At 37.7% G+C, this 25,327-nt stretch overlaps 2 protein-coding genes across 11 annotated transcripts in view; one reads left to right on the top strand and one right to left on the bottom strand.

Moving 5' to 3' along the window:
* Nucleotides 1–25,327, bottom strand: part of Cmss1 (cms1 ribosomal small subunit homolog) — a 399,997-nt gene that overhangs the window by 274,429 nt on the left and 100,241 nt on the right. The gene's annotated exons all lie outside the window — the stretch shown is intronic.
* Nucleotides 1–25,327, top strand: part of Filip1l (filamin A interacting protein 1 like) — a 319,152-nt gene that overhangs the window by 199,665 nt on the left and 94,160 nt on the right. For all 4 annotated transcript variants that reach the window (XM_087208577.1, XM_004857960.3, XM_087208558.1 and 1 more), the window contains 3 exons: nt 9,851–10,102; nt 10,943–11,116; nt 19,871–20,049. In XM_087208577.1, coding sequence (XP_087064703.1) covers nt 9,860–10,102; nt 10,943–11,116; nt 19,871–20,049 — 596 coding nt within the window. In that variant the 5' untranslated portion in view covers nt 9,851–9,859. The remainder of the gene's footprint in view (nt 1–9,850; nt 10,103–10,942; nt 11,117–19,870; nt 20,050–25,327) is intronic.

Raw genomic sequence — 25,327 nt, 5'->3', positions numbered from 1 at the left:
GAAGGTAAATGTAATACACCTGAGATGCTGCTAAATGTAGTAAAATAGCTTAGAGGTCTTGTGTTGTCTGACGGCTTTGAGGGTATAACATTTTCTCTGTGATATGCAACCTCTGTATTCTAGTCATAGTTCCTTAGAGAAAGAGGAAAAAGAAAAGATATCACATTGCCATTTGGAATCTCTAGATGAGAACTCTTGACTTCCTCAAAATCTGTTCATCTGTGTCCTAGTTGCTTTTCTCTTGTTCCTGAGACAAAATACCCAATACCCAAAGTTAAAAGGGATAAGGTTTATTTAATTCAGTTTGTAGAGGTTTGGGTCGATAACTGGCTGGCTCCAAGGCAAGGTGGCTCAGCAGAGGGGCACTGCAGAGAACCAGTTACAGAAAACAGCAAACAGAAAACAGCAAAAGCAAGGGCCAGGGATTTAGGTCAGTGGCCCCATGCCTTGCCTCGAAAGCGCAAGGTCCTGAGTTCAATCCCTCGTACCAAAAAAAAAAAAACCCAAACAAACCAGCAAAAGCAAATAATCAAGGGACCTTAGCAGCTTTTTTTCTGCCCCTCTTAAACTCTATCTAGGCTACCAAGATTAGGGCGGTGTCAAACCAATCAGGGAACTGCTTTAATCCCAGCATCAACACTCTAGATTCAGCCATTTCTGAAAAAGCCCCACCTATGACTGCATGAGGCATTGAGGGGACATCTAGACACAAACTATAATAATATGTAAGCTGCTATTCCACTGGGTTGGTCTACCCAAGGGAAAGCTTAAAGGTACTCAGAGTGACTTCGTAACTAAAAGGTCAGAAGATAGTTTGGGAACAACACCAAACTTTGTGGGGAGACTTTAGATATTCTGAAAGGTACATTTTTATTTTTTATGATTCATAATCTTCCCAGTCCTGGAAGAAACAGTATATGAACAAGGGGTATTGCAACAGAATCAGCAACACAGCTACGGGCAAGAGACCTGTGTTGTGGTCCCAGATCTGGGCATAATCATAGGTACATCAGTTAACCTCTTTGGGTCCTGGTTACAGGATAAGGGGATTGGACAAAACTGACCAGAATGGTCAAAATTCAAAGAGAATAGAAAGGTTAAATCACTGGCTCAGTACTACCATGCTTCTAAGAACCTGAGTTGGAAGAAATATGCAAAATGATGTAGCCTGAAAACGATCAAAAGAATCATGGATTTTCAAGAGCTCTGATCTAGGGCTGGGAGTGTGGCATTTAAAGCTATCTTGGACTAAATGAAAATAATTTTCTTTTTCTGCTCTACTCCACAAAGATCTGGAAAACATTCTTGGCCCTGTTTCAACCTTAAATGAGAAAAGAATCTTCAGGAGCCACTGATTTGTAATGGAAAATATGAATAAATCAACTATTTATATCTAAGATTTTTATATTTCTTTTTGTCCTTTCTTCAGAACACATAGCTAAGAAAAGCCATGATATAAGTCTGCTTTATTAGACCGCATCAGCAGGCTTTTTATTCAGTACAGAGTAAAGAGAACCCCAGTAGCTTCTTTGATCATAGCACTTAGTGGACAAGAAATCAAAGAACACCTTCAAGCTAAATAGAGAATATGAATGTCAATTATTTTAGCATGAACATAGAGAGAAAGAAGAGTCAGAATACCTGAATTTTCATCCTTTGCCCAAAGTTTACTAGCTAAAAATATATACGCTTCCTGAATTTCAAATTCTTTACCTGCAAAATAGGGTGAATAACTACCTGTCTACCAATATAATGAAACAATGCACATATGAAAGTTATCATTACAAGCAATCACCTGATAAGCTAACTCGAAGAAGTCTACTGTTAAAGTTCTGAGTCTATAAAAAATTCCAACAGAGATTCAACATCAGACAAACTGCTAAAATCTTCCTCAAGTATGCACTCTGATCAATCTACTGCTTTAGTTGTATTTAAAACCTGGCACCATGTGGATAGATGAGATGACTACCATGCTGCCTTCTAAAGGTCATATTTAATTTTTTTCTTACTGTGATTCTGGCTTTCTTTCTTTTCTTTCTTTCTTTCTTTCCTTCCTTCCTTTCTTTCTTTTTTTTGGTACCGGGGATTGAACTTGGGTCCTTGCGCTTGCGAGGCAGGCGGTGGAACCACTGAGCTAAATCCCCAGCCTGATTCTGACTTTCTCTTAGAATCCTTTGTATTATGAACCTGAATCACAGTCCCATTTTCTATTCCTTCTTCCAAAGCCTTGTCAATGTCCTATGAGGAAAATGTACCATGGAGGAAATATTTTGAATGTTTTACTCAAAATGGGAGAAAAAGAGAGCCAATTGCTAAATTAGGCTAATTTTCAATTTGTCATTTTTAGCCATCAGATGGGTTTATTGCAACTGGCTGAGTTTAGTGTCTTCAAATGTTGGTGACCAGGGTAATAAAAGGAAACAATTTTTTATTTTTATTTTCATAAGCTAAATAAAATTCCAACAGAATTTTTTCCCTAATCTGGGCATGAGAGCTCAACCTGGCCATTCTGCAACAGAGCACTGTTAACATCTATTTATAGTCAGTATTTGCATAGATGAATCACATTTACCATAAGTTGGTTAATATTAAAGAACATAAACTCAACTCTGCTGAGAATCCCATAATCTTACTACATCTCTTCTTACTCCCCTTTAAGGGAATTAAGATTTAATTGCTCAATGCATTGAGAGGGGAAAATAAAAGAGAAATGTAAAAGCAAGTAGACAAGCTCCCTAAACTCACCAAAATATGGGATGCTAAACACATTCAAACTTAAAACCTTGGATCACTCCCTGCTTGTCCCTTGGCAACAAGTGTCCTACTTAGCACAGAATTGCTCTGCATTACAAAGTCTTCGTGTCATTTTCTTGTCAAAACAAACAATTCATGTCTAAAATTTCTCAACAAATCAAGTTTAAATGACATAATCTTAATAAAATGAGATATGCCTAAAAACAAGATTAATGATGGTTAAATAAAAGGAGAAATGTAGTAGATATCCAGCTCAGTTTTGTATATAAGGATATAGGGGAAGCAGTGAGGGGTAGCAAAAGTCAAAGTATCTATGATTAAAATCTTTTCGGCTGGGGATTTAGCTCAGTGGCACAGCGCCTGCCTTGCAAGCACAAGGTCCTGAGTTCAATCCCCAGTACCAAAAAAATTTTTAAAAAACTTTTCATATTCAGTGAAATTAAATGGAGATTTAATTTAAGAATCTAATATTACTTCCCTATCTTGTACACAAAAGCACATCTGTACATACACACACACAGGGTGAACTTTTTGTAGGTACAAGCGTGGCCCTGAAATTGATATTAATTTCTTTGTCTCTGGTATCTTATGAGAGTATCTAACCTTAATTTAACTTTACTAAGCCCCTTCCTAGAGTGGTTTTACTTTACTTAGGACTAAAACTCCTTAAGATTAAATAAGCTCATATACCTGAAGCACTTAAAAGAGTGCCTGATATGTAGTATGACACGTAGAGCAGTTATTTTAGTAGATTCTCCACAATCTTTTTCTAAGCTTCTAGCCAGTGTTTCACAGATGAATCATCTTTACCCTGTGGCAGCTTCAACTCATAGCCAACCAGCTCTGCTGATGAAGGACTGCATGATTCAATCACCCAATAAATTCCCATTGAGGTCCATCTCAGTTGGACCTGGGGACACAGATGTCAACAAAAGGGGCTCTGAGCTCACAGAGTGTCAACTATAAACCCAATTTGTAAGTACCATGATCTCTATTTTACATCTGAAGGCTCAAGGCCACAGAGCTAACATGTTGGAGCTACACAATCTCAGTCTTTCTATTAAGACAGTCCTCCCAACATTCTAGGATGTCAGCAAAGTGGCTGAGTAAGCACATTAACATTTAAGAATAATTATGGATCCAAATATAGTTTCTGCACATAAGTAATGTATGTGAACAAAACATTTTTACTGAGTAGACCAATTCCTCCAAGACCAAAGGTTTGTGAATTTATGTTATTCAGATTTTTGTGTAATTCCACATGAAAAGGGAATTTTGCCTCCATAGTTCAAGCAGGACTTACTACGAGAAATTCCCTACTTAAAATTTTCTTTGTTCAAAATGTCCAGGCCTGTCCCACCTCACATGCCTGGACATGCTTGAGCCAACTTCCGCATTTCAGGAATGTCTTTGTCTCTAAAGTAGTTTTGTCTTTTTGCCCAGATACAAATGAAGTATCAATCCCCATATTTTAAATTATCCAATGAACCTGCTGCCAGTATTATATGTAAGCCAATGCCATGTTTGATTCTGCCTGTTGATGCATAATCAAATTCTGTAACCAATGAATGTACACCAAGAGTACCTCACTTGTAATGCCCCCTGCCAAAGTGTATACCTACTTTGTTCAAGTGTTGGACGGGGCCAGTCTCCCGTGTGTGAATGCAGGCTGGCCAGCCGGAGTAAATAAAGCTTTACTTTGTCTCCAAGGCTCCTGGTGTGCCTTCCATTCTCTTGGACTAGCGGTAAGGAGCTTAATTAACGAAACAGAAACCTTGCCGTTTCACAGGTACCCACAATTGAAGACATGGGACACCAGCCTAAACAATAAGCTAGCTAAAATAAAATTGCCTAGCACAATACCTGACATGGTAGGTGCTTCACAAATGTTCACTGAACACATTAATGTTAAATCAGAATTCTCCTTTACAATGTATGCCTTTTTAAAACAATTTCTTTTTTAAAGAAATGAGTAGACAAAGCCTCATGATTTAGTGGACTCTGGAGAGAAAGTGACCCCATTAGGACCTGACTGCCTCTTTTTAGCAGTATGATCTTCATAAGTTCCATAGTTTCAAGCCTCAGTTTCCTCTTCTGCAAAATGGGAGAAAATAGCAGTTTCTGAGGATGAAATGGGTCAATAATAGGAAAGGATTTAGAATAGGCTTATATATGGTATATACTGCATAAATACTAGCCATTACCTTTTTAATTTCTTTAAATTAGTTTTGATTGGATACCTAGATATCATATTAAATGAGGAAGACCTAAAAATGATTTCTTTTGAGGATTTTCTAAGTTATTTTATACAAACAAAGTATTCTTGTTATATCTATTCCACAATTCAAACATGAAAATAAATAGGTATATGAAGACTAAAATTATGCCTTAACAGCACCCAATTATGTAGAATAAAGTTTTAATATAAAAGATTAATGAAGAATGATTTTTAAAAGTTAACTTTTATGAGCTGGGTGTGGTGGTGCACACCTATAATCTCAGGACTCAGGAGGCTGAGGCAGGAGAAATTGTTGCAAGTTCAAGGCCAGCCTAGGCTACATAGTGAATTCAAGGCCAATATGGAATACACAGGGGAAACACTGTCTCAAGAAAAAATCCCTAACTTTTATGGTAAGTAGTTGGCTTGGGGGAAGGAGGGAGGGAGGGAGAGAGAGAGAGAGAGAAGAGAGAGAGGGAGAGAGAGAGAGGGAGAGAGAAAGGGAGAGAGAAAGAGAGAGAAAAAGAGAGATACAGAGAAGTGGTGAGTAAAACAGGCCTCTACTTATATTTGGCTATTTCCTGCAACTAAAGTAAATAACTGCAAATTCTCTGCAGTCCTTCTCTTGCATGGGCACATTCCTACCAAGAGCCACCATGATTTCAACCAGTTTAAACCCAAGAAAAACTGACCTAGGTCACTACATAGGAAAACAAAGCACAATCTATTTCTCATCACCAACCACATGGTATTTGTATCCATAGATACGATACAACAGAGAATCACAAAATTCTACAGTGGGAAGTCCCAGGATCTCAGAGATAATCTAAGTCTCAGGCCCCAACCCTGCTATCAGGGGATCCATTAGGGAGTAGGAAACAGGGTAGAGGTCAAGAGAAAGAACCCCTGGTCTTTATTTCCTCTTGAATGAGGTCCTGAGCCCAACGTAGCCCAACATTCTCATCTTGTAACTGACACCCAGAATCTGGCTAATTTAAAGGCAGGGCTGGGATCAGAAGCCGGGCTTCCCGATTCCCAATCTACACTGTCAAAGGCCACTATTCTATGGCTATGTCAGTCACAGATAGTAACCTACTAGGCTGTGTTAAAGTGACAACAAAGCAGGCTTTCTCCATGAAAACCTACCAGGAATTGTACTACTGCCCACACTTCATGAAAAGAGTAAGACATCACTATTTGTATTTTGGTAAAAACAAAAGCAAGTTTCCATTCCTTTTTGGGGAGCAGGGTACAATCTAAAAATACGTAACCACTTTTGCTATTACAAAATTTTTCTTTACCCTAGTATGCACTCCTGGGCCAAGCACAGATACAATTAAAAATTTGCCAAGGGAAACAATGAAGTCCCTGATAATATACAGCATGACAGTATCATGAAATTCACGTCTTTGTTTTCTTCCTCTCAATACTTAATTACTTCTCATTACTGATCATTTTGTGGTTGTTGGCAGAGGGTAGAGGAAACTCCACCACTATAAACATGTGGAGACACACATTTTCAGTAGACCAGGAGTCTGCACATGATGGGGATGGGTCTGTTAACAAATCAAATGTAAGCACCAGTTCATTAATCAGCAAGAATGTTGCTATAATTCCTTACCCGCCCAAGGGAACTGTTGGTACCAGACAAAACTAATCACTTTTAAAAGAATAACAAACACAATGTAAAACTATTTCAGGTCATTCCTTTTTTACCACTTACAAATATCATCACTGGCAAATACCCTCTGCTCTCTTGATAGATTTCACCTAATCTACATTAAGAGTGAGTTGAGAGGGGCCAGGGATTTAGCTCAGTGGTTCCTCCGCCTGCCTTGAAAGCGCAAAGACCTGAGTTCGATCCCCGGTACCAAAAAAAAAGAGTACGTTGAGAGAAGCTAAGATGGGGGCTCTATTCAGTCTTTGCAGATTCAGGGCTGCCTTAAACTCAAAGTGCTTAGCAAACTACCTTGCTAAATAGAGGCTTACTTACCCTAATATTCTGGAAAGCATACCTTAGATAAAATTGTGGAAGGCAGGGGGATGCTTATTGATTAGCAGCAGAATACAGTATAAGTCGATTCTTATCAGTAGGCTAATTTTACACATAGGAATATGTGGGTAGGAGAAAAGCACAGGAATGCATTATATAAATCCTTAAAACAAAACTTCAAAAACCACCTTATACTTTCATGAAACCAAAAGAAGGAAAAAAGAGCTAAATGTACTTTATCACTCTTCTAACCTAAACTTTTATTAGATTTTTGAAGAAATTCAGATCAAGGTATGGTGGATTTTTTTCAAAGATAGCTGCAGTTACCTCCTCACGTTCCTTTGCAACGTGACCCTGCAGCTCTTTCCACCTAGGAGTAGAATGGATCCTGCACCCTACCCTGCCACTCCAAATCTGCCTGGCTTTGAGATGTCTTTCACCTATAAAATGAGACCTTGGGCGTTTCAACTTTTCACACTCTTGGAAAATTCTAAGACCACCATGTGGGGATCCCCGTTTAGCCTTCTGGAGGAAGGCTGTCTGTGGAGCAGAGATGAGATGACACAGCTGAAGCCACTGAGGTGCAACTAGCGTATCGTCAGATATGTGAGAGTGCACACCTGAGAACATCCAAGTCCAGCTATTACAGGCAGCTAAGCTAGATAAAAATTAATACACAGCCAGAAAGGGACTGGCTTCTCAAGGCAGTCATTGAAAGGTAGAGACATCAGAATTGTGGCTGGAGGTGCATAGGAAGAAGGCCTCTAGATTAAAGTCACAATGGCCAAATTTACATACTACCCTAAGGGATGAATGTAAGTTTGAGATTATACTGTAATTGGTACTACCCTTTTGGGATTTCCCATAGAAACAAAACATCATCTCAACAGGGGTAGACTGTCCTCTCTCACCCACTAAGACTAAATTAAAACTAAGTAAGACTAAGACTAAAACTAAATAAGGCTAAGACTAAGATTAAGATTAAGACTACTAAAACTACGACTAAAGACAAGATTAAGTCTATGGATTATCGACCACAGTTAATGATGTCATCCATATGTCCTTGCTATGTGCCCCGCTTCCCTATTGGATCAATATTAGCTAAGTGGCTACACTTGTACTCTTATTGGTTGATTATAGTTTGATCCACATTGTACCCACCTTGTGACTTCACCCTATAAAATATTCTCAGAGAGATGACTTTGGCATCAATCCACTTGGGACCCTTCCTGTCTCTCAGGAGCTATTCCTGTTCCCCAATAAACTTTTCCTACTCTTAACCTCCTTTGTCCTTTGGAATTCATTCTTTGATTTCAGGGGTCAGGAACTGGGCACATCTGATATCTAGCAGGTTGGGTGTTGTATCTCTCCTATATCACAGTGTTGCAAGATGGCTGAATATGTGGGATAAACTACAGAATTTTAAGCTACTACAGCCATTTGCAGTTTTGGTGTTCTGTTACACAGTAATATACATATCTGAGATGGTAGGCCACAAAGTAGAAGGAACAAATCAGTTATCCCATTGAGCACACATTATAAATGGAGCACTAACTAGGTCAGATACACCTGGGAGATATGAATAGAGATTTAAAATATTAAGGATAGGTGTGTAGCACAGTGCTAAGAACATGTGCTTGGCATGCAGGAGGCCCTGGATTCAATCTTCAGCATCAAAAAAAAAAAAGAGAAGAAAAAAATTAAAAAACATGAATGGTCCTGTTCTTGATGTATAAACATATCTATAATATGCACTATTTACCTCATTTAAATATATGTAATGTACATAATAACCTTTCATTATTCTTATAGTATGCAGCGATATACAGTGTATTCTAGGCTGGACGTGGTGGCTACGTCTGTAATTCTAGCACAGGAGGCTGAGGCACGAGGATCACTTCAAGTTCAAGGCCAGCCTGAACTACAAAGCAAGGCCCTCCTCAAAAAGTAAAATTAATAATATGTTCACCTATCATTGGATTCTACTATAAGTTCAACTGATATGTTTACTTCTAGTCAAGAATCTCAAAGGTGGAATAACTTTTTTGCTATTATAAATTAATTTGGATAATAATATGTGCATCTAATGTGGCCCTCAAATACTCATAGTCAACTATCACAGGCATTAGTATCTCTCCTTTGGAGATGAGGATACTAAATATAAATCCTTGACTTACTCAAGGACAGATCTGAAATTTTAGAAGAATGTCAGTAATACAGCTAGGGACCGATCCTTCATTCCTTTAATACTAGACTTTGCCTTCACAACAAAGTAATCTAGAGTATTCTGAAGCAGCACTTTATCCTAATGCAACAAAGGCTAAAAAAATAACAAAACCAAACATACAAAAACAGTAAAAAAACCCAAAAAACAAAAACCTCAAGAACTTTAAAAGAAACGCTATAATATAAATCTGAAGAAAAACAATTAGCAAGTTTAGCATTTTACAAATTATGTTAAATATATCTCAGTTTAAGTAAGCACTTAGGCCATGGTTGGAGGTATGCAAGTTTAGCATTTTACAAATTATGTTAAGTATGTCTCAACTTAAGTAAGCACTTAGGCCATAGTTGGAGGTATGACCCTGGGTCCTTGTGGTGGAATGCCTGGTGGATGAATTTCAAACAGTTTCTTTACCCAGGGACATAAGTGGCCTTAATCAAAGCAGAACATGTTTTTAAAATGTTGACGTTAAAAGCAGAAGTGCAAAGAAAGAAGACTGTGATTTATGAATCTGCTAATACTCTGCTGCAGACAGACATCAGAAAGATCAAGTTTTTGGCTGTAGTAGATATAACAAGAATGCAGATTTGTTAAAGGAGTAATGGGTACTCATAAAATTCTACTTCCATTAAGAGTTACACATTGTCTTCTCTCCTTCCAGGCTTAAAGAATGCGTTCCAGAATCAATGACATTGAGGGCTCAGCCCAAAAGCAGGTTCCAAGACATACTAAAGACCACAGTTTCCTGGACATGAAGCATAGGAAGCAAGAGAAAGACCCCACCAGTGCCTCAGATGCATTCCCACCACATCCCAAGTCAGAGAAGTCACAAGGTGGCAATAGCTACCAAGCAGAAGACCTCTCAAGAGATGATCTGTTATTTCTCCTCAGCATTCTGGAGGGAGAACTGCAGGTCAGTTGGGTTGAAGTCACCCCTGGCATGATTCAAAGGGAAGGCAGATTGTGATTTTGGTGTGCTTGCTGCCACAAAAATAGTTATCTGTGGTTTGTACTTACATGTACACAAAAGCAAAGCATAAATACACATGTACATAATTCTCTTTTGCCAAGTCAAAGAGAAATTAATCAGATCTAAGACAGCTGTCATTATGATATACAATGGGCATGCATGTTATGAAAGGTTATATCCTCTGTCCATGCTGCTCACAAGTTTCATTACACAGGCACTTTTTGTTTGTTTATTTATTTGGGGTTTTTTGGTACCAGGGATTGAACTCAGGTCCTCGTGCTTGTGCAGCAGGCGGCAAAACCACTGAGCTAAATCCCCAGCCCTACACAGGCACTTTTTTAGTAACTGTGAAACCAGATAACTTCTAGATTGGTTTAAGTAACAGCAGGTGCTTTTGTATGTCATGTGAACTGATTCATAACTTGTCCTTGCATTATTAACCTTTTTATTTACATAAAAGTCTAAAAACAGCCACTGCACATATTTTCTATTCCCTGAAACTCCCAATGCCAGTTCATTGAGGGATGTCACGTTACCTAATCATCAAACAATGAATTTAGTCTCTCAATGTTGCTCAGTGATCACTTTAAAAAACATTAGTGAATAATTAGATCCCAAGGATGAAGAGACATAGTTTTTTCACCTTTCCCAAAAGATATTGTGAACAAATATGGTTCATTTATATTTGAAAGAGAAAAAGAACTCTGCCAACTCACAAAAAATCACTTGCTGAGACTGCTGGTAGATAAAACAGGGTTTCTGAAATACCTTTTGTTCCTACAGGCTAGAGATGAAGTCATAGGCATTTTAAAGGCTGAAAAAATGGACTTGGCTTTGCTGGAAGCTCAGTATGGGTTTGTCACTCCAAAAAAGGTATTGGAGGCTCTTCAGAGAGATGCTTTTCAAGCAAAGTCTGCCCCTTGGCGGGAGGACATCTATGAGAAACCAATGAAGGAGGTATGTATCACACTGGATGAGAGGCAGAAGCAGCTTACCAGCCAGCCAAACACTGGGCCTGGCTAACACATGTGACTTGTAAACTCCCTTTTTATTCTTTACAGTTTTACTTTCTAATGCTTTTAAGACATACCACAATAGATAAAATACTGAAAGTTCTATGGGAAAGGAAAATGAAGATGGACAGGATGCCTCTAGTAGGTTTATCTCTTGACATCAAATGAAACATATTAATCCAAGAGCATTTCTCTCTCTCTCTCTTTCCCTCTCTCTCTCTCTCTCTCTCTCTCTCACACACACACACACACACACACACACATATACACACAAAACCAAGGTTTATACTTCTTTTGGGGACTTGAAGGCTACATAGGCTATAATAAAAAACAGATGAAGTTCAGCCATGAAGGTTAATTTCTTTGAAAACAGAACACTGAGATTATGTCAAGGAAATTTTAAGCATGAATATAGATGATCTGAGCTGCCCAAAAAAGTTTTCAAAAGAATATATTTTAGATGAGCATATATCTTCTTTTTCCTTCAAAAGTTTAATGACAGCAAGGACCTTCCCCTACCAAATGTGCCCAGCAACTACAATGCATAAACAAGCAGCTTCAAGATGTTCACCACTGCATAAAGTGCTTCTTGCTCTTTTCCTTGCTGACATTTCTGAAATGGTCTGGCATACTTATTTTATTCTTCTATTTTCCTCTGAGACCTCAATGGAACATTTCATAACTTTTTATTTCTATAAAAAGGAAACAACTGTGAGTATGAGCGAAGGCTGGAGGGAGTGAAAGCAAGTTCTGGAGAGACTTCCTCCACACAAATTCCGGCAATCCGCATCAGGACTGACCTCTAAAGTCCTTCCTTGCTATTCTTGTCTTGGGTGTCTTATGAGAGAAGACTACCATCTTGCCAAATTATGAAGGAGTCTGGTCATGTGAATCTACTTCTCTGAGGCGTGAGGATGAGACCACCCAAAGTCTGTTGACTTGTGCATTAATCCAAATTTTAAATAAAAGGAGCTGAGACTATAAGCAAATCAACTGTGTTAAAACTGTGTCCTGGATCCCAACATACTAACTGTGAAACAGGCACAAATCCCCCAACCAGTATGAGCTCAGACGCAAATGAATGGTCAGTAAATATAACCCTAACGAAACTCCACAAATGGCATAACCCCTCAATACTTCAGTGTTAAATGAAAAAGAATGATCCCAAACTTCAGTTACAAAACAATTTTACTGTATACACCCAAATTTGGAAATACTTTGACTTTCTGCAAATGCTTGCAATCTTGATACTGCAAAGTACCCCTGAAAGCTACCCATAACCTGTCCGTGCTTTACACATGCAACCCTCTTGGATTACTCCTTCAGATACCCCCATTTTCCTCTCCCCTCATTTCTACCTTTATGATTTGCCAATTTTCCTGTCTTTACTTCTACTTTCCCCTTACAAATTTTTCTCTTCAGCTATCAGTCTGTCCAATTCCTTGAAGCCTACATAACTTTATCTATCTATACAACAACTCATTACTGATTATTCTTTTCTTCTGCCTATGAAATAATGGATAAGAGAAGGACACCCAGAGAATAAACAATAAAGGAGAATTCTGGCTAAGGTTCCAGATACAGGGCTCAAGAAAAGCAGGTGGTGGTGGGGGAATAATGTCTCCACTAAGACCAGATGTGGTTATTTAGAAAGCTATTCTTTGGTTGTCCCCCATCTTAGAGTATTAACATCCTCCCCTCCCTTTTATTTTCCTCTCAGTGTTCTTTCTGAAAAATTTGAAAAAAAAAAAATCTCAATCATGTCTGGGTAACTTAAGGGGATTTATCTAATTATTAAGGTAAAATAATTTAGAAGAACAAATTGCTCTCAATTACATGACATGGTAGGAACACTGACATAAAAAAACTGGTGTGGGCCTGTGACCTAGAACACACAGGGTTGGGACTGGGACAGAAGTATGGTCAAGAGGGAAGGAACAGGCAAAATTCAATCAATAACAATTTGAATTTTCCATTCCTTTTCAACCTAGAGTTCTACATTAGAAGTTGACTTAAAAAATATTTGAGTCAGGGCCAGGGATTTAGCTCAGTGGTTTCGCTGCCTGCTGCGCAAGTGCAAGGACCCGAGTTCAATCCCTGGTACCAAAAAAAAAAAAAAAAAAAATTTGAGTCAGTGGTATAATGTACACTTTGTTATACCCAAAATTATATTACAGAAAATACAACAACATTTTAGACTTATCAAGTTACTATAATAAAAGAATCTGCAGCCCCTAATCTGTGCATGCCTGTAATCCTAGCACTTCGGGGGCTGAGGCAGGATGATTGCTGCAAGTTTGAGGTCAGCCTTTGGCTACACAGTGAGCTCAAGGCCAACCTGAACTACACAGTGCCTCAAAAAACCAAACCAAACCAAAACAACAACAACAACATGCAAATGAAAGAATCAGAGTACCCTAGGGCAATTCTTTAAGTATGTATTTTAAGCAATTGTATAATTTAGCTTTAAAATTTTATTTTATTTTATTCATTTACTTCCTTAGTATTTATTGAAGAGCTGATATATATAGTTATGGTTCCTGCCATCAGGGTGTTTAATACCTAAGAGGGTGACAGACAACAAATGACCACACAAATAAGTATACAATGATAGACCATTACAAATAATACAATTAAGGGACAGAATTTAGATTGATACAGAAAAGTTTTAGATAACTTAATAGATTGAATATTAAGGTAGTTGTAGAAGCAAAATAAGTAATGTGTTCTTTTAAGATTTGCTTTTCCTATAACTCCTTGTTTAAGGTGAGGATTATCTGACTAACCAGTAACTTCATTAACCTAACAAAGTCACCAGGCCAGGGTGAATTTACAATGTATATGGCCTATCTTGTGTCTGTGACTTGTAAATGGGAACTGGAATTGTATTTACATATCAAAGACCACTAGGGATGAGATAATGGCTAAAAAGGTTATAAAAAGGGAAATGCTGAAGAAAGGGGGCGCAGATATTGACCAGACTGGTTTCTGGAATTCCCGTCCGCTCACGAGAAGAAATTTTATTATTTTATCCGAATTCTGTGTCTCTGTGTATTTCTGAGATTTCTGCAACAAGATAGATGAATCCAGAAAGTTAATAAGTAGAGGATGAGTAGAGATGAAATTCCATTTCCAGAAATAATGCAGTTGTATGATGAAACTGTACCACTAAAAAAAAATATTAACATGATAGGTAAAATATAAAATTCCTAAAAGCATGGATGAGTTATATGGAAAAAATTCTGTATCTAGAAAGTCAAAAAAATTTTGGTAAACTAATTAGCTTCTGGATTCATATATTTTGAACCATTTTTTTTTCTCTATGATCCACAAACTTCCAATGCTGGGAACTAAAGAACATAATAATTTTGGAATATAACCTCTGACTTTTCACCCTATTTGACAATGTCTAAATATAGTGGCCGGTGTAAGTATTTCTGAAGGCTTTCCTACCTCAAGGTGGCTAGCAATAACTTAACTATATATGGAAGTGACTGTGAACCATGTAATATATTTTAAATTTTAACTGAACTTTCCTTTAGCATGACCCCCCACAATGTTTATAGTCATTCCAAAACTACTTGACATAAAAGGAAGTATGATGGAGGGTAAGTCAAAATGGAAAAAAGACAGAGGTCTTAATTGATTACAAATAAAATATTTCACTTTTTCAGAATTTACAAAATATATAACTAGGTGAATATATTGCTGGGGAAGAGAATGCTGATGGGGAAATAAGGAAAATAGCCACATGAAGTTTCAGCTAAACTGGAAAAACATTCAGAATCCTACCAAATTAAGTGTGGAAAAGGAGATTGTAGAGGGATTGGCCTAAAGCTTATCAAATGACCAGGATGAAAATGAGAGAAAGACTATTACCATGCAGAATGCAGATGAAACAAGGAAAGGCTTTCAGGAAGATCTGACAATGGCAGTGTGGAGCCATAAGACTCACTCCCCCATTTCTAGAGTCCCGAGAAGTGGATGCAATGAAAAAACAGTCTCTTAGGATTCCAGTGTTATCAAGGAATATCAGGCTTCGGTTTAGACAAGGAAGAAGAAGAGGTATTTTATGAATAGCACATCTAGTTACCCCTCACACACACCTTTGGTATCAGGGATCAAACTCAGGACCTTGCGCTTGCCAGCCAGGCTCCACTGAGCTCCAGCTCCAGCCCGACATCTGGTTACTTTTAATCTACTAAAAATGTCAATTTTTTTGCTTTCTGGGTTAGCTTTATCCATACTAGCATATTTAGAGTAATAATAATAATAATAATAATAATAATAATAATAACAACAACAATAATCAAGGAAAAGGACAATCTTCAAAGAAACAAGGGAAATGAACAAAAAGAACCAAAGCCATATACCAAAAGAAGACCAAAGAAAGAAGACCAAATCCAAATCAGGGTGGTCGGTGACTTGGGATATATTACAACAAAAGTCATTATCCTTTTTTAAGACAAATATTAAGCACCTAAAAGAAAAAGGTGGAATACTTCTTTGTGCTTCACTCCTGACCATGGAAGGATTACCAAAAAAATCCAACCTAATGAGACACCCTAGGCTTTCTTCATCTTAGGCAAGCAGTTGGATTGTATTAGGAGTTGGAAGTAGGACCTGGTATTATGTAGGCTGATTTGATAAGGTGGAAGCTAGTCATTGCACAGGAAACATTAGGAAGCCTTCTTTTCAATTTTCTGCTTTTGATGCCCCCTGAAATGACTGATGAGTCTTCCTGTTTTCTTCCCCAGTTTCACTCAATTCCTAAGTGGGGATAGACACAAAAAGAGCAGTTATTCTCTGACAATCCCTTAGTATTTAATGACATGCTGCCTTACATGGTTCCTAATTGTTTCATGTCTTTATCTTATCTTCCTAGAAAGAGTATAAGCACTCAGAGTTCAAACTTCTCTTCAGTTCTCCATGGCAACTATCATAGTACAAGGTACATATCGCAGAATAGGAACTTAATAATTACTTGTCTCTTTGGGAAAATTGTGGCACTAGAAGTGATCTTATAAATCATTAAGTCCAATTTATAAATGAAGATCCTAAGGTAAAGGGGCTGGGCACTCACAGATCAGGTCCATTATTTGAGCTGTCAGGAATGAGAAACAGACTGAAGTGAAAACCAACTGGCATATTTTCTTTTTTTTGGCCATATGGGGGATCAAACTCAGGACCTTGTGCTTGCAAGGCAGGCACGGTGCCATTGAGCCAAATCCCTGGTTCTAACTGGCATATTTTCTAAGAGGAATTCTGGACATGAAGAAATGAAGTCAGGAAATAAAACTTCAAAAACAAGCTAAAATACCACTAGGAAAAATGAAGTCAGAAAATAAAACTTCAAAAACAAGCTAAAACATCACCAGAAAGTTATCACCAGTAACTTTCTTTGGGACCTTTCTGTTTGCAAGGTTATTATTAGACAGCTTCCTAATTAACTGCTATTACATACATGAGCTATACTGAATAGCATGTAGGAAATTCAAACAATCTTTTTATAATCACATAATCTGAGAGGACAACCTAGACAATTAGGCCTTGATATAAAGCAGTGATGGTGAACCTTTTAGAGTTGAATGCCCAAAATGCAACCCAAAACCCACTTATTTATTGCAAAGTGCCAATACTACAATTAAACCTGAAAACTGAGGTTTTAGTTTAGAAAAAACAACTCATACATTAACATTTTTTTGTCCTAAGAGAAAAACAAATAATACACATGCCACAGGCTCACCACTACTATAGAAAGGAACAAACAATTTTCCCGAGGAAAGAAGACAGCAGGAAAAGTTTTGGTGAAACGTGCTCAAGGGGAAAAGGGTTTCTAGGATTCAGCACTGAAACAAGCAGTCTTAAAGCACTATGATGAGTTCTAAGAACTGCCTGAAGTCTAGTGAGGCTAAAAGAAGGTGAGAAAGTGGGGAATGGAGTGGAAATGGGCTGAAGTGGCAGTGGTAGGAGGAATAGTTGGTGAAATGCCTTTTAGCCCTGACAGAAGAAGGTAATCCCAATGACGGAAAGATAATGTTGTCGGATATAAAGACAGACTAGAAAGAGATGAGGCTGGAGAGGTCATGACTTAGATGGTCATGTACTACAGTGGACCTTTCTGGTACCAGTGCCTGGTTTTGTGGAGACACCTTTTTCATCCACAGGGGTTAAGGGGATCTTTCCTTTTATTTATTTATTTTTAGTATATGTTTACAATACATATATAATTACATTCCCCAGTGCTTGGACCACCACCTCAGCTCTACCTTGGACTGTCAGACATTAGATTCTCATGAACAGCACACAACTTAAATTCCTTCTGTGCAGTTCACAGTAGGTTTCCCACCCCAATGAGAATCTAATACAAGATGGGGAGCTCAGGCAGAAATAGAGAGATGGGAGCAGCATAAATACAGATAAAGCTTCCCTCACTTGCCTGTCTCTCAGCTCTTGCTGTGTGGCCTAATTCTTAACAAGCCACAGACTTGACCTGTCAGTGGCCTGGAGGGTTAGAGTTGGGGGAACCCTGATGTAATAAATGAAGATCACCAATTCTTGCCAGCCTTCCTAAGTCCCTATGCACAAACAAACAAACAACTACCAATATATAAAAGAAGGAAGAAACACACTGGTAAGCAAGAGTGAATTTAAGTAAGTCTTCTATAATCTCTCGTTGGGTTGAATCAAGTTTAATATGCACATCTGGATAGCACAAGCAGCTAAGGAAAGTTTTTTGTTGTTGTTGTTGTTGTTGTTGTTGTTTTGCATTTAAGAAGCTTCAAGTCATTCATTTTCCAAACAGCCATAATTATTCAATTATTTCTAATGTCAATCTTGTGACAAATTAAATTGAATATTTTCTCTAAATCAACTGATAATTTCCCTAAATTATGGCTCATCTTATCATTATTTTACTCTTAAATTCCAAAAGCAGCTGATTCGAGTCTCCCTTACAATGTACTTATAGTGATTAAGCAAAAATAAGATGGGATTTTCAGAGGAATGTATTGTTTGAGAACCACTTCCATGACAAATCAATACTATGGTCTCCTTTTCAGAAGCTGGTCAGTTAACAGTGCCTCTGCCAGCAGGAAATGCAACTATTTGACAGTTTCACCTACCACAGAAGGACTGATTGCATTTATTAAAATAATCATTGAAAACTGCATAATCATTTACTTTGCATGTGCTAAGTTACCATCCTAAACTCATGTTAGAAAACCAAACAACTGCCAGGCATGGTGGCACACACCTGTAATCCCACCACTCAGGAGGCTGAAGCAGGAGGATTGCTGCAAGTTTAAGGCCAACCTGGGCTGTATAGTGAGTTCAAGGCCAGCTTAAACTACACAACAAGACCCTGTCTCAAAAAACAAAACAAAACAAGATAAAACAGAAAAGAAAGAAAAAGAAAACTAAACAACCAACTTAAGCATTTAAAAGTCAGAGAGATGCCACCGGGTTCTATATGCTGGAATACTATACCTTCCTAGTTCTAGTCTTTGTGCTTTGGATTTCCAGTCAAGTGTTTGCTTTTTAGGATGTACACTGAACATCCTAAAAACACTAATTGGGGTACTCTGGGTGATTGAGGCAGGAGGTTCATAAGTTCAAGCCCAGCCTGGACAATTTAGTGACTTGGTGAGACCTTGTTTCAAAATTTAAAAAAAATTTAAAAAAGAAGTGGGTTGTAGTTCAATGTGGAGGCCATGGCTTTAATTTCAGGTACAAGCAAACAAACACAATGCTAATTGTATTAAATTCACACTGAGTCACAGATTTTCAACCTTTTAAGATAAAAACAAAGGGCAAACCCCAACATATTACAGTTATAACATCTAGTATTTAACATACAAAACCACATGCTTTCAAAACTATGCTCTTAATTGATTTTTAATTTATCACTGGCAATAATTTTGAGCCACATTTGCTTTCACTGGCCTCCCTGCCTCCTTCCTTTTTTTCTTGATTCCTTGCCTGCTTGATTTGTTTCCAATCTATAAACATGCAGAGGGCACCAATGATATAGTTCTGCTAAGAATTTATGAAAAATTAGATGTTGGTCCTATTCTCTGGGAGTTCATGGTCTCACAGGAAGACATTGCATAAAATAGGCACAGAATGATCATTTTATAACAAAGATAATGCTACAAAAAGCAGATAGGACTCAGTGCTTATCTTTGGTCATATTACCATAAGCCAGCACATTGCATATTTATCCACCTATCTGTCTACCTACCTATTTTAATGAAAATACTTCAATGCATAATGAAAAGAGACTAAGGGATCCAAGAGGCATATAGTGGTAGACAGCACTTTAGAGTAGGCTGTGGCAGAAGAGATCAGCTAGGGCGGCTATAGAATCAAACTCTGGCCAAGGATTCTCTGTTCTCTGCCATTCCATTTAAGGAGTTTTTCTTGGGAGAGAGAAGCAAGAGTGTCAGGAAAGGGGGATGTAGAAATTATTCCAATACTCACAGAAACATAGATCACTCTCCCTCAAAATATTCAATGATAATAAAGACAGCTGTGTTAAAATTCCTCTCAAAATATCATATTGATAAAAACTAAACAAGGATATAAAAAAACCTCATTGTTGAATTAGTGAAAACATGGACATTACTAAAAGTGTGAAATATGGCAGTATTGAGAGCATTTTGTCATTAACAGGGTACAAATGCATTTCCTTTTGTAGCTGGACAAAGTCGTGGAAAAATATAAAGAATCTCACAAGCGAATCTTGGAACAACTTTTAAAGGTAGAAAAATCCCACAGGCAAACCATATTGGAGCTGGAGAAAGAAAAGATAAAACATAAAGAATACATGGAGAAGAGTGATGAATTCATAAGCCTACTAGAACAGGAATGTGAAAGGTAAGGCTGCTTTTGGCTGAAACAAGATCCATCCTGCAAACCATCACTAACCTACCACGATCAGCTGGCTCTATACCAGCTGTCAGGGATACAAGGGTGAATATGACAGTCTCTGTCCTCAAAGATCTCATGATCCAGAATGAGGATAAAGATAATGCTTAAAGTCATGATCAGTATAATGTTAGAATGACCAGGTACAGTTAAGACCACAGAAACAAATTGTGTACATCTAACTCTGCAAGGGAGTATCCTAGAAAGCTGCAGAAGAGGCAACAGGGATCTAATCCTTAGGCAAACAAACAAAAAAGAAACTATAGTATATTCAAGACAAGTGTAACAGCACAGAGGTGAGAAAAGATCATGAGTACTGAAGGAATTCAAACTTTCATGGTGACAGTGCAGGTTAGACTATAGAATGAGAAAATAAAAAGCTAACCATAAGTGGTTGGAGTGTGTGGAGCAAATGAAAAATTTTACAAATGAAAAATTTTACAAATGAAAATGAAATGATCAGGCAAGCTTTTTAAAATAACCATTCAAGCAACATGGAGGAAAGACCAGAGGCACTTTAGACTGAAAATAGGAAGCCAATAAAGAAGACAAAGAGGTATAAACAGGAAATGTTTATGATGGACAGACAATATGAATTAGTGGCTGGTGACACTGCAGAGAAGATCAAGTGAAGCAGAGTTTTCATAAACACTTTGGTTTTTCACCAAGATAGGAAATATGGGAATGGGGCACAGCCTTTTGTTTTTGTGGGGTTTGGATCAGGGAAGATGATTTTCATGTGGAGGGTTAGGCAGGAGATGAGTTCTATTTTAGACATACTGCGTATGAAGTACCTCGGTGTATTCAAATATCTACTGGATAATACATGTATAAAGACAGTCCATAGTCAGAAATGCATGTCTAGAAAAGGACAGGATGGTTATGTGGATTTGCAGTAGGTCAGAGCTGAAGCTATGAATGCTGGTGCATCAGGAGACAATGTTAAGAAGGGAACCCTAGAATATAACAGTGCTTGGTGGTTTCCCTTAGGAAAAGGGGTCAAGATGGAAGCTTTGAAAGAATGGCTAAAAGCTGAAAGAATGACTAGAGAAAGAAGGTAATAAAAGAAGGAAAGACTTTCAAAACAGAATAAACAGTTAAATAGTAGCACATAATGACAAAAAGAATGAAAAATGCCCCAGCATTCAGCCATGAATTGTTTCAGTAAGACAGTAAGGACAGAAGCCAAATTGCAAATCTCTGAAAAATAGGAAATGAGAATGTAAAAGCTTAAAATATGAAGTAGCATTTTGAGAACCATGATTGAGAGTCTGCTTGGTAACCATTTTATAACCATACATAGGGTTTTGTTGTTGTTGTTCCACTTTGACCCTCTATTCTGAATCAGTTTAGAAAGTATGAGTATCCATATTAAATTGCAAGGACAATTAAATTTCTTCATTGATACTATAAAGATAAAAATAATCTTTGCATTGTCAAATTTTTAGAAGTTATTTATTTCACTTTTGTTGTTTCCGTACATACTTTTATGACTTACAGAAATGATAATGATGAGCTCCAACACTCACAGAAAAATACAGAGAAAAATCACTTGTGAGCTACCCCTTCCAAAATACTAGCAATTTCAATTGCTTTATTAGAGTACTTCCAATTCATAGTTTAGCTAAGTAACTGAGGTTACACCAATATCTAAGCTAATGGTAAACTTTCATTTCTCATCACTCCATCTCACAGTAGACACTTGTTCAGAATACCAGGGTATTCATGACCCACACATTCAGTCTATTTTTTCTGGGGCTGTTTTCTACTAACTACATAGCTACATGGCAATGGGGTCGGGGTGTTGAGAGGTCCTTGTTAACTTGTGCTACATGAAGTCTGAAATATCTACAGGGGCAGATTAAAGGAGCACAAGAAATCTGGCACCAAGGGAAGATTAAATTCAGACTTTACAATATGTGATTTGTTATTCAATGAGACAATGTTATATTAAATGTTATTCTGAACCACCATGGTCTAGCACTAGTGGCCTCATTTGGTCTACATATTTATTTGGCATTAAGTTGCTGAACACAGATACTTTCTTTCATCTGTCCTTATTGTTAACATTTATTTAACATTTAACATTTATGGACCATTTATAACATTGCCTGCCACAGAACAGAGGCACAGGCTGATCCTGCCCAGGGATTTACTACAGGAGAGGACAAGATGAATCAGATTTAGGGCCAGAATATGAAGGGCTGTTGGGATACAGTTCTAACGTTCACTTCTGTATTTTCCTGTATTCTGGAGGAGGGAAGGGGAGGGTTATCCAGAAGTAACACTGTAACACTGGGAGGCAGATGGTGATGATTATTTAAGGCAAAGGAGAAAAGAGGTACAACACTGAGTAACGGGAACCAAAGATCAGTGGGAATAAAGGCCATGTGCTGAAGGAAAAGAAAAAGATTAATATTAAGTGTGCAGACTATGGAATCAATATATTAAGAATGGTATTTCTACACCTATGAAATGAATTTAAGAGGAAGAATTCAAGAGATCCTAGCTTTTAGTTTTATAGGTTACTAAATTTGTTTTGAGGAACAATTAAACTGAATACGCACTAACAAAAAATAGGAAAAAGTGACTAAAGAGGATTTCCTATTCCTTGTTTAGCCATTCCAGAACACATGAGAATATTCACCTATTTCTATTTGCCAAAGAATGGCTTCCAGATGGAACTCTTCGGGTGTGAGAATGTTAAATGAACTCACATGACACACATCAGATAATTCTTCCTCTGCTCCACTTACACAACATCACAATTCCCATATCTTGGCACTACTGCCACATTCATACTCACCCTCCCTGCTCTCCTGACTTCTGTAGACCTCATGAGGCATAGCTGACTTGCACCTGCTTTAAGACCATATGCATTAAAGTATTAAGTGAATACCACTTAAACAAATGGGCTGTGGAGAAAAACTCTAATGATTTCAGGTAAATATACTCAGAGGAAATGTTTACACACAATAGTGAAATGCCAGTAATGCGTCTCATTTTTAAGCAACATGGCAAAACACACATCATCACTGAGTCCTTCAATCTTTGGCACACAGCCACTATTCACAAAGCTGGACTAATTTGTCCTATGGGGTCAAAGAATAATGTTTATTTCCTTCCTCAAACAAAGTGATGCAAGCCACTCCCAAACTGGTAGACTTTCAGTACTACAGCAAAAAAGATATCATAACCCCTATAAAAAGGAGGTTGGGTGAGAATAGCTACAAAGGACTATCTGATTGAAAGTCTGAAAAAATAATGTGAGAGTTTAGCACTCATATATTAAGTGTTGGTAAATACATGAAAATAAAAATTAAAAAATACATGATTGAGGTAGTTAATGAGACTTGAGAGGATATAATAATGGATTTAAAATTAAGGCTCAATTTCTGTGTTTTCTTTGGAAAATTTGTTTTATGTGGAAAACCCTAAAGGAGCCTGATGTCACGCACTGAGTCTAGGCCAAAATGTTTGCCAAGTGATGTGGCTGTCCTAATCAGTAAGCAATTGGCTTTGTAACTGAGGGTGGCTGGGGGCAGGGATCAGCTCAGGAAAGCTGTTCCCAAGCTTGTTGATGTAAAGTTTCCTTAGCTGTAATCACTTGGTCCACCCATATGGCAATATTATAGCCCATTTCATGACAACTTTCTCTGTTCACTGACAAGTTCCATTGTGTGGATATGTGTGTCACTGATGACCTGAGTTATGTACTTGGCTGAATTAAAAGTGGAGTCTATGTGAAAGGTTTTACACAAAAGCAGTGCCAATAATTTTTGGCCTTTCTGGATGGCTTCACAGCAAAGCCAAAACAAAAATCACTTTTAGTCACTGTGATTTTGCAAAATTTTCCCATAAGTGAAATGCCAGTTTTTGTTTCTACTTTCAAAAAAGCTTGCAGATTTCTCTCTCTCTCTTTTTTTTTTTTCAGTTTCAGCAGGAGAAAAGACTGTGAAGAAAAAAAAAACCTTTTATTTTGAAACCATGCATTCTTTTTTAGAGTACTAAACTAAAAATAAACCCTGTATGATCATATATATTACTATATTTTGGGGATTAAAATAACCACTGAAGCAGGAAACAGATATTGTTATGGTAACAAGGTGGCTTCAACCATGGATTTTTTTGTAACTTTTTTTTTTTTTTTAGTACTGAGGATTGAACTTGGGTCCTTGAGCTTGCAAGGCAGGAGGGGAACCACTGAGCTAAATCCCCAGTGATTTTTTTTTGGTAAAGCCTTAAATTACTTTTCATAAGGCCAAGTAGATTAGCACAGATATTCTCATTTTATGAATCAAGAGTTCATATGGTAGCTTTTTAGAAGTCACAAAGTGAGGAAACAATTAATTTCTTGTTCTTGTTCTTCCCAAGATTAACTAGATAGTGATAAAGGGGACATAGGGACCTTTGGAGTCAAGTCAACAGGTGTCCATTAATTTTTTTTTTTTTTTGGTACCAGGGATCGAACTCGGGTCCTTGTGCAGCGTGCGGTGAAACCACTGAGCTAAATCCCTGGCCCAACAGGTGTCCATTTTCAAGAGTTGTAATAAAGAATGGATAGAAGGGGACATGGAGATGTATCTCTTGTGAAAGGGAAAGGGGTCCAAGGGAACAAGGGTGAGGGTTGAAGAGAAGGGGAAAGGAAAATGAGAAAAATAAAGATATGCCATGTACAGGAACCAAATAAACTCAATGAAATATTCTATGTCATAACATGACCTAAGATTAATAATATCAACAAGAATGAAAACTGGGATAGGGGAATTAGAGGAGGGAGGGCAAAAGGGGAAGGAAAGGGGATTAAAGAAAAGAAAGAAGCTATAGTATGTACATGTACTCAGGCCCAAGATTACTTTAAACTGCATGTACTGCAAACATGTACTAATAAAATTTTTTTAAATGGTAAAAAAAAAGAGGGTAGAGATGTCTTCGATGAACGTAAAATGTATCCAGATTCCATAAAAATAAAATAATATAGCATTTTTAACAAAGAGTTTTGCTTTGAGCACACCCTGGGCAAATCTTTGGTGTTGAGTTTTAGGGGAGAACAAACCACTTCTACTTCTCAACTTCTCAGTAGGGCCGGGGATTTAGCTCAGTGGTTCCGCCGCCAGCACTGCAAGCGGAAGGTCCCGAGTTCAATCTCTGGTACCAAAAAAAACCAAACCAAAACAAAACAAAAACCCTCAGGAGGGCAAAGACCTTTCTTTACTATGGCAGGTCT

Source organism: Heterocephalus glaber, unplaced genomic scaffold (assembly GCF_053883595.1).
Source record: "Heterocephalus glaber isolate CG9 unplaced genomic scaffold, H.glaber_assembly_v1.0 deba00000122, whole genome shotgun sequence".
Lineage (NCBI taxonomy): Eukaryota > Metazoa > Chordata > Mammalia > Rodentia > Bathyergidae > Heterocephalus > Heterocephalus glaber.
The sequence above is the reverse complement of the archived record's forward strand: the minus strand, read 5'-3'. Positions and strand labels throughout refer to the sequence as shown.